At 29.3% G+C, this 10,712-nt stretch overlaps 1 protein-coding gene and 2 pseudogenes across 1 annotated transcript; all 3 read left to right on the top strand.

The window, feature by feature from the left end:
* The window catches only part of LOC101497034 (nucleotide-sugar uncharacterized transporter 2-like), a 13,561-nt pseudogene extending 12,149 nt beyond the window's left edge, over positions 1–1,412 (top strand).
* Positions 1,413–1,534: 122 nt separating this feature from the next.
* LOC101493486 (E3 ubiquitin-protein ligase SDIR1-like) lies at positions 1,535–2,304 on the top strand. The gene is made up of 3 exons (XM_004492053.4): positions 1,535–1,756; positions 1,862–1,914; positions 2,026–2,304. Exons 2-3 carry the CDS (start codon positions 1,876–1,878, stop codon positions 2,242–2,244), a joined length of 258 nt encoding a protein of 85 aa, XP_004492110.1. The 5' UTR covers positions 1,535–1,756; positions 1,862–1,875; the 3' UTR covers positions 2,245–2,304.
* A 2,614-nt stretch (positions 2,305–4,918) lies between these two features.
* Positions 4,919–6,638, top strand: LOC101496725 (protein FAR1-RELATED SEQUENCE 5-like; annotated as a pseudogene).
* The last annotated feature ends 4,074 nt before the right edge of the window (positions 6,639–10,712 follow it).

Genomic DNA, 10,712 nt, shown 5'->3' with positions numbered 1-10,712 from the left:
AATCGATTTCCTCAGCACTGGATTGCCACTGTGACTCATTCAATCGATTTACCAATCGATGTGTTACCATCAGGTTTAATTTGTGAAATGTTCAATCGATTTCCCAATCGATTACTCTCCAAATCAGAGGCTACTGACTTGTGCAGTTTTCATTTTTAATTAAGCTAATCGATTGCCTAATCTATTTCACATTTACAAACACTTAAGATTTCCTTACACCCTTTTTATGAAATCGATTTCCCAATCGATTTACATAGCCAGAATTCAACTTTTGTTGATTTCTTGTGTTCCAAGCAATTTGATCCAAGTGCGTAGGATTGGATTATGGTTCCTGAAATCTTGCTCAATTCAAATATTAGATTTATCATGTATTGTATGAACATTGTTGAATTATTAATTATGTCAAAATTAGGAATCAAAGGATCAAAATCCAACAAGTGCCATAAATAAAATTTTATGGTCTACTTTGCAGCAGCAAAGAAATTGGACAGCTTTGGCGTAAGTACTAGTAGACACTATCTAATTTCTCCATCAACATAAGAACTTTATGATTTTATGGTCTACTTTACAACAGCAAGGAACTATCTAATTTCTCCATCAACATAAAATTTTATGGTCTACTTTGAAGCAGCAAGGAACTTTACGATTTTATCTTTCAAGAACCACCATAGCAATCGGCATTATTGGACCAGGATTAATTGGGAGCACGCTACTTGATCAACTAAGGGATCAGGTGCAGTTTCCATAGATAGTTTGATTTATTTTGGTCCTATCCTGTAAGTTTTTATGTGTATTTTGCCTTTTACTGTCCTTTGTGTGGAACTAGTTACTAGTTCCACACAAAGGACAGTAAAAGGCAAAATACACATAAATGATACACAGCTAGTCTTTGTTGCTTGCAGTTAATATTGAACATTTTTATTCATCTATTGTGAGTTCAAAATTTAGGTTATATCTGGTTACTTTTGGTAATCCATGCTTCTTGGTATGGGTGATTTTATGGTTTCTACTTTAGTATCGTGACTCTCTCACATACTTATAAAGTTCAACTGTTGACAATAGGAATTCTTTGACCACTACACATCATGGAACTACATTTACAAAATGCATCATGTGATGTGTTAACTTATGCCGTTGGCTATTTGTGCACAATTGACAAAATTGGCTCATGCTCAATTAATTCATACTGTAATTGCTCTCTGCAGGGGTATTGACTTAGCAAGGTGGAAAGAACTTCGAGAGGAAAGAGGAGAAGTGGCTGATTTGGAAAAATTTGTTCAACACATGCATGAAAATCATTTTATACCAAACATGGCATTAGTGGACTGCACAGCTGATTCTACCATTGTTGGCTATTACTATGATTAGTTGCACAAAGGAATACATGTAGTTACCCCCAATAAGAAAGCAAATTCAGGACTACTTAATCAGGTAAAGTAATCCATTTGTCCTTTTGATGGATAATTAGTTAGTGCAATAGGTTTTTGAAATTTCATACCTATTTTGTCACTATGTACTCTGCTAGAAATAGAATTTACCGAACATCAATTTAGGTTCATCTGTTTTCAACTTTTATGATTCTTTTAAAGAATATATCAGTTTAAGGAAAAGAGCACTTGATTAAAATTTTGTCTGAAAAGGAAAACCACATAATTGCATTGTCAGTACAAGGTAATTTGGAGATTCCTATCTTTTCTTCAGCGTGTTCATGCAGCACGTCCTAGTAACTCCAACTCACTCACTTTTCTCGTAACAGGTATGTTCTCAAAATAAGTTTCTTTTATAATTTGTTATGTTGCTAATTTCCTTTTCTGTATCTTCTCCAATGTTCCATTCACAACTTACTTCTTATATGTTTCAGTTCTCCTGTTATTCATGATTCTGAACTCTCACCAGATGTCACCAAATTTTCTGGTAAGGTCTTCTCTTTCTAAGCAAGGCATGCATATTTTTTCAAGAAATGAAAACGAGATTTGATATTGTTAATGATGTTTATGATTTATGAGGTCTTTGTTCTATTTGTAGCTCTGGCTTGTGCTTGGTGTTTTCTTTATGGCTACAATGCTAAGGATGTATGCAACATGTCAACAGCTTCAAGCACAGGCCCAAGCTCATGCAGCAGCAGCCAGTGGCCTTCTTGGCCACATAGAACTACGGTTGCATATGCCGCCATCAATAGCACTTGCAAGCCGAGGGCGTTTGCAGGGTCCTAGACTTCAACTGGCACTTCTTGTGAGAGTTTGATGATCTAGGTTTAGTGACAGACAATACTGTAGGAATAGATTAATTCTTTATTTATATTTATCTAGTTTTTAGTGACAGTCATTATTGTAGGTAGAAATCAAAAACATATAGTGACAATCATCAGAACATGTAGCGACAGTCCTCAAAGTGTAGCAGGACGCCCCCTTAAAGTTGACACTAGATTTGAGTGTCACTCAAAGTATTATTGACTTTTACCTACAGTTTTTAACTTTTAGTGAAACATTTTGTGTGTCACGATAGGTCAATTTTTTTGTAGTGAGAGGGACCAAAACTGCAATTAAGCCTAGAAATTATTATTCTGCTACGTCATATTTGATTTTTGTTTTTTATTTCGATCACCAAAACAAAATAAGGTTTATATGTGTTTGCTTTGCTTCTAAATATTATCGGAAGTTATATAATGATAAAAAATAAAATTGAAAAGAATTAGTAAATATATGGCGGAAGAGAAATGAGTAAATATAGCGGAACCAGCTCAATTTTACTATTTCATCAATTTTAATGATAAATAAAATATGATTATAATATGCTAATTTAAATTTAAAATAATTATATATATATATATATATATATTAATGTAAATGACTTGTGCTATGCCCTTGTTAATGTTTGCTCTTAAAACTTTTATATTTAAAAAAATATTATTTAAAAAGAAATTGATTATGTTAAAATCAAATAATCATATATTGATAATAAACATATTTCAGTTTATAAATTTTTACACAAGCATGTTAAGTATCCATGTCAATTATTGTGGAAACCTAATTATAAACTATTGTGATAATTGACATTTTCAGGAAACCTAATTGTTTTTTTATAACACATATTTCGAAAGAAGATAATCATTTGTAGAACGCCACATGAGATAGTTACGTCAATAAGAGTAAATATATATAATAAGATAAAATAACAAAAAAGAGGTCTCTTTTAAAAAATTAACATATTAGTTATTGTTATATAATATAATATTTGAAAATACATAGTAGAGAGAAATCATACAACAATGACCAATAAAAAAAGAGACATATAATGTTAAATAATACAAATATTGTAATTTGATTTGCCTTTATTAGTTGTGTGATTTATCATGTATGAATTTCTGTGTTTGATTTGATAAATAAAAGAGTGATTTATTTACACCTTATCTGATAAGTAAATAACATTTACATGATATGTAAGTGCATAACTTATTTAAAAGATTATTAAATTTTCAAAAAAAAAAATTATTAGATCAATTTTCTCTTAAATCACTTAAAGTTATTATAAGGAATTTGCAATCCTCAATGAGATTGGTGTTAGATCAATTGTTTTAATTAATCAATTATGCATGGATTAGCATAATAAATTAAAAGTATAATTAATAAAAACTATGGTCAATTATTATTATTATTATTATTATTATTATTATTATTATTATTATTATTATTATTATTATATTATTATTATTATTGTTGTGTGTGTGACTTTGTTTTGAATGAACCGGTTGAAATCTTAAAAGACAGCAGTGAAATCTAGAGGCAGAGCCGGCCGAAGGTAAGATCACTTAAACCCAAACATTTTAGGCCTCTCTACGAAACAAATTTTTTTATTTAATAAAAAAGGCCTCAATTTTTTTTAATTTAAGAAAAAGACTTGATATTCTTAAAACTAAAATGGGTAAAATCTTATATAAATAAAATAAAACATTTTATTTTTATTGTAAATTATTTAATACTTAGTACAGCTTGAAAGTAGTATGGATAAGAGAACTATCTGTTTTTTAGGTCTAGAAGTTTCCTCCAACTAGTTACAATTTTTCAATTCTAAAAAACCTCCTTCTAATTTCAAGAATCGATTCACACTTAAACTTAGAGAATAAAAAATGTCCTTAAAAAAAAAGAGAATAAAGAATGGAATAATTTAGTTTCATTTTTTTCTTTATTCTAATCAAATTAATTGATTTATATAATTCTCTTTACAGCTACCAGTGCTTTACAGCTAATCACATTCTTCAGAAGTAACACCGAATGTCAACCTTCCATGTCGTAGTCGCCTGCGGGCTGGTATAAGTTGAAGCTCTCAGATGCTCAAATGTATGAAATTAATAATAAAAATACTTCTACATTGTAAGACATGGAAGAAAATCCCCTTACAATTACTGTTTCTTTTGTTTACTTTTCATCCTTTTTAAGTGTTGACATAAGGGGTGTTCGTAGGAACAAATGGAATTTCTTTTGCAGTTACAGTTTCTTTTGTTTACTTCATCCTTCTGAAGTGTTCTGAGTTAAGAGGTGCTTGGAAAAAAATTTACAGCTTACTCAGGCGGATATTATGATATAATCACTTAAATAATAAAAAAGACCACTAAGTATCTCTCATAAATTAAACCTAGTGAACAAGACTTCATTTATATAACTTCTTAAGAAATAATTATAAAAAAGAAACACTAAAAACTCTTGCAATACCTGATTTTTTTTTAAAATAGTAACTTCTTGTGATGTCTCAATATTTTCATAAGCTCACTCATTTTTATTTTCAACTCTTAATTCAAAATTTAAATTGTCTTTGAAAAATTATGAATAAGTTAACTGCAACAATTAAAATTTTGGATTTGAAACACACACACACACACAAACATATATATATATATATATATATAATTAGTAGAGTAGACATGTCTGATTTTATTTTGTTACGGGTAACTTATACAATCTTTTCAAAAGAAACTATTTTTAAAATAAAGAGAATATGAAACTAATGAGTTATATTTGTTGGTAATACTTTGTAGCATCAGAGGTTGAAGAGGAATCCGCATAGTCAAGAAACTTGAAACTATTATAGAACCATTAAAGCATATTCAAAGTATAAGAATAAAAATAAAGGAATTTCACTTTTTTTTTATTTATAAAAAAAGCAAATGTTAGAGTGTAAAGGGCTTCACTTGTATACCCTCTTCCTCTTCCTCATATGAGGAAGAAGTAGAAGAAAATGACAAAGGGAGATTTGGATGTAAATTTGACGAGGAACGTGTTGTTAAATGCGTTGGTGATATAGAAAAAATAAACTTGAAAGAAGAAAGTTCTGATGAAATAATGAGGTACCATTTTCCTAATCGTGAGGTTGCGTTTATTTTTTATAATTGGTATGGTTGTTTAAATTGATATTCTGGTAGAAAAATTAAAGTTGTTAGGAATTGTAATGGTGAAATAGTTCCATAAACATTTCATTGTCATAAAGAGTATATACTACATGAATAATATAACAAATTTGTTAGTAGAAAACAAGAACATAAACCAATTTGTAGTTGTGGTTTTGAGGCTAGAATACAAGTACATGCTGAATTTAATAGTGGATGTTGGTACATTAAATTGTTTGATGATGTACATAACCACTCATTCCTAAATGACAAATATAAAGGTATGCTTCCAGCACATAGAAAGATGATTGAATATGACAAATATCAATTGAAGACCATGAGAATATATGGCATCACAACGTCACGTATATATGGTTATTTTGCTTCACAAGTTGGTGGTTATGAAAATTTGAGTTCTTCAAGAAGAGACGTGTATAATGAACAATTCAAGGAAAAAGGAAACAATTATTCTGATGGTGATGATGCACTTGAGTTTCTTAAGTGTATGATATCAAAGGACGATATAATGTATTGGAGGTACACTGTTAATGATGATGTAATGCTTCAACATTTATTTTGGTGTGATGGTGTATGATGCATGGACTACTCGTTATTTGGTGATGTTTTGGCATTTGATGCAATGTATAGGAAGATTAGATATAATACTCTATTAGTCATATTATCTAGTGTAACCCATCACAATCAAAGTATTGAATTTGCAAGTGGAATTGTTGGTGACAAAACAAAAGAGAGTTATGAATGGTTGTTGGAAAAATTGTTGGAAGCAATGAGAGGTAAATGTTTGATTTCTGTTATAACTGATGGGGACTTGGCAATGAAGAATGCAATTAGAGGGGTGTTTCCAAATGCTCATCACCGTCTTTGTGCATTACATTTGATTAGAAATGCAACTAGTAACATTAAAAAATTTAAATTTGTATCAAGGTTTAAGCATTGTATGTTAGGTGATTTTGATGTTAATGTGTTTGAGAGTAAATGGAAAGCGCTTTTTAGTGAATTTGGATTGTAAAAAACTATTTGGATTTTGGATATGTATCAAAGGAGAAGTATGTGGGATACTGCTCACATTAGAGATAAATTTTTTGCTGGCTTTAGGACTAATTTGAGGTGTGAATGTTTGCATTCAGAACTTGGAAAATATGTTTATGTTATACTCAATTTGCTTAATTTTTTACAACCATTCTTCTGGTGGATGAATTACATGAAATTTAGAGAAACTGAGGTTGATTATGCATAATCTTGTAAGGAGGTTGTTTTGGAAACTCAACAGAAGTTTTTACAAAGGTCGACAACAAATTTGTATACAAGGGAAATATTTAAGCTTTTCCGGCCTATTTTGGAAAAGGCCTGTAAGTGCAATATTTTCAAGTACCACAGAGAAGACATAAAATGGATTGTTACATTTGACCAAGATAAATTGCATTTTGGATGTTCATGTAAGAGATTTGAGACATTGAGTATTTGTTGTGAACATTTGATATATCTGAATATTGCTAAAATGCCTAAATGTAATGTCACGCGGAGGTCAGCAAAAGGTGCTAAGGATTTAGTAAATATTAAAAATTTGAACGGTTCATGTCAACGTGATTCAAACATTTATAACGACTTATGTTACATTTGTAGAGTGTTGTAAACGGATGGTTAATGCTTCATTTGAGTATGGTATACCTGATTTTTTGTGTAGCACTATTGAAATGGCGGAGAAAGATACTCACGTGTTAGAAGTTGCGGGTAAGGGTGAGGATATTACATCACCAATATTTGGAATAGAAACTAAAGAAAGAGTAGGTAATCCACCACGAGTTAGGAGAAATGGAGGGGCTGGTGCTTCATCATCAATTAATCGCATCAAAAAAGCAATAAGGAAAGCACCAATGTGTGGTTTATGTGGAACAATTGATCACTACCAGAAGTCGTGTCATGTTTGGATGAAGTCACAAACCACTACGTTAGATTCATATGTTAACATTGAGGATAAATTTCATGAAGACAATGACAGATGCCACATTGATATGGTATGTATGAAATTTTTGTACTTTACAATGTAGAATATTGTTATAGTAATATAAAATTTGATTAAAAATAATGAATGATTAAATTTTAAACTGTAGAATGTTGGTTGAGGTGAAAAAAATAGTCCAACAAATACAAACAAAATGTATAATTGTCTTTCAATTTAAAATTTTAATGTTGTGATCGCTAAATTTTGAAATGAAGTTATGAAGTTTAAAGTTTTAATGATTATTGCTCAAAGTGAAGAATACTATAATGTGAAGGAGAATGATGAACGATGGACATGAACTACTAAAAGAGGAGTTTGTGTTATTTGTATTGAATTGCAATTTATGTACAATTATACAACGTAAACCAAATCAATGTTTTGTCTTATGGAGATGTTGTTATGTTATTCTTTAAACGTTTTGTTAGTATCGTAAAAAATAATTATGTTGATGGATTTATATTTAAGTACGATAATTTTGAGATTAAGAATGATATGAAATAATATTTGTATTAAATATTAAATTTTTGTGTGCAAGTTACACACAAAAAACAAAAAAATAAATAAGTTACACACAATCCATATTTTTGTCATGTGTGTCCATAACAGTCCAAAACATTCGCACAAGGGTTCCAAATATGGGCCATAATTCATTTAAATTTGGATTTTATCTATTCACCAATTATAAATGAGACACAATGCCCGTCAAAGTCTTTATTCTCTACATTTCCACATTCAACCCCCGTAGCACCTCCCAAAATCAGGAATTTTTTTGTTTGTATATTCTTTTACTTTTATCAATCACACGTTCTCTATCAACTTTGCCTTAGATCATTTAAAGGTAGACTAATACTATTGTTTTCATGTCATTCACCTTCTTTGTTTTCATGTTCCATATATATAGTATATATTGTTAGAAAATTTATTATTTATGATTATTTGTTTACTTTTTTTAAAAAAAAGATAAAATAAGGTTAATCTTGTTATTTTTACAATACACGTTAATTTTTAAATTTTATATTTACAATAAAGTGAGTTTGTTAAACAAAAGTTCATGTTGTTACTATGTTTAATTTTTGTACTGAATTTATGATGTACTACATTTTACTAATCTGTGGTGGTGGAAATGAAAGTGTACGAAGCACTTTCAACGATGAAGAAATAGATAGTAGACAGCGAGGGAAGTGAAAGTGACAATGATCATGATAATATTCTGGAAAATTATTACGAGTTTTTTTGCAAATGGTAAACAGTGATTGGTAATTGTATTCAATAATTATTATTTTAGTTTATTTATTTAGTTTAAATTTAATTTCAGTCTTCATATACATATATATAGTTAATTGTATTCTTACAACTGACAAATTTTTAATTAATTAATTTTTTGAATTTTTTTATGTAGAATATCTCATTTCATATTGTGAAGCATTGATTTAATGAAAATGAGACATCGAATATTCTTGAAGATGATGGGTTTGAAAAAGTTTATTGTTGTAATTTTCAACCACCAAGATTGTGTTGGCACATTGGTAGTAAATATAATTAAATACACATTTAACTCAACAACCAACCAACCATATAAAATAAAAATGATAACTCTATCATATTTGCAATTTAAAGGTTCACATTCAATCTTTTTCTTTTTGTAGTCCAATTATCGAAAAACATCACAATCATCACAATCGTTTGATTAATCACAACGGTCGACAATCACAATATTACTACTAGAGACGCCTACAAGACGCCATCTTTTTATCTATTCCTGGTAAAACTAAATTGTCAAATAAAAAACCATTACCAACATAATTTTCTAATAATTAAATATGTTTTCTTGTATAATTATAATTAAATGACAAATTAATCAAGACCAATTATAATTATTATTTATATTATTAACAAATTAAACTTTTTATTTAACACCTATTTAAAACTTATTATAATTATAATTAAATGACAAATTAATCAAGACCAATTATAATTATTATTTATATTATTAACAAATTAAACTTTTTATTTAACACCTATTTAAAACTTATTATAATTATAATTAAATGACAAATTAATCAAGACCAATTATAATTATTATTTATATTATTAACAAATTAAACTTTTTATTTAACACCTATTTAAAACTTATTATAATTATAATTAATGTTATTAATAATTATTTTTGAAATTTTTACAAATAATATTAGGGGCAGTATTTTCCTTATTAAAGATGGGGTGAGAGGTACTTGATTAAATGGGCCGGCCCAGAACTGCTTATATTGCCAAAGATAAATGTTTTCGGATTCCCAATTCTCTTTATTTTTGTTATACGAACCTATCATTTCATCTTCCTCACATAAACATTCTCAACAATCTTCCTTCACAACGTGAATGGAATATTTGGCCAAGAGTATTAATTATAAAACAACAACAACAACAACGACAACAACAATGACAACAACGACAACAACAACGACAACAACAACAACGACAACAACAACAACAACAACGACGACGACGACAACAACAACAACAACAACCACAACAACAACAACGACAACGACAACAACAACAACAACAACAACAACAACAACAACAACAATAACAACAACCACAACAACCACCACAACAACAACAACAACAACAACCACAACGACAACAACAACAACAACCACAACAACGACAACAACAATCACAACAACCACAACAACAACGACAACAACAACAACTACAACAACAACGACAACAACAACAACAACAACAACCACAACAACAACAACGACAACCACAACAACAACAACAACAACAACAACAACGACAACAACAACAACAACGACAACCACAACAACAACAACAACAACAACAACAACAACAACAACAACAACAACTTATTATAATTATAATTAATGTTATTAACAATCTAACATTTTATTTAACATCTATTTAAAACTTTTTATTATAATTAATATTATTTAACATCTAATTAATGTTATTAATAATTATTTTTGAAATTTTTACAAATAATATTAGGGGCAGTATTTTGTTATTAATGATGGGGTGGGAGGTACATGATTAAATGTGTCGGCCCAGAACTGCTTATATTGTCAGAGATAAATGTTTTCGGATTTCCAATTCTCTTTATTTTTGTTATACGAACCTATCATTTCATCTTGCTCACATAAACGTTCTCAACAATCTTCCTTCACATAAACGTTCTCAACAATCTTCCTTCACAACATGAAGGAAATATTTGGCCAAGAGTATTAATTATAAAACAACAACAACAAAAGCAACAACAACAACGACAACAACAACAACAACAAC

Source organism: Cicer arietinum, chromosome 3 (assembly GCF_000331145.2).
Source record: "Cicer arietinum cultivar CDC Frontier isolate Library 1 chromosome 3, Cicar.CDCFrontier_v2.0, whole genome shotgun sequence".
In the NCBI taxonomy this organism is placed as follows: domain Eukaryota; kingdom Viridiplantae; phylum Streptophyta; class Magnoliopsida; order Fabales; family Fabaceae; genus Cicer; species Cicer arietinum.
The sequence above is the reverse complement of the archived record's forward strand: the minus strand, read 5'-3'. Positions and strand labels throughout refer to the sequence as shown.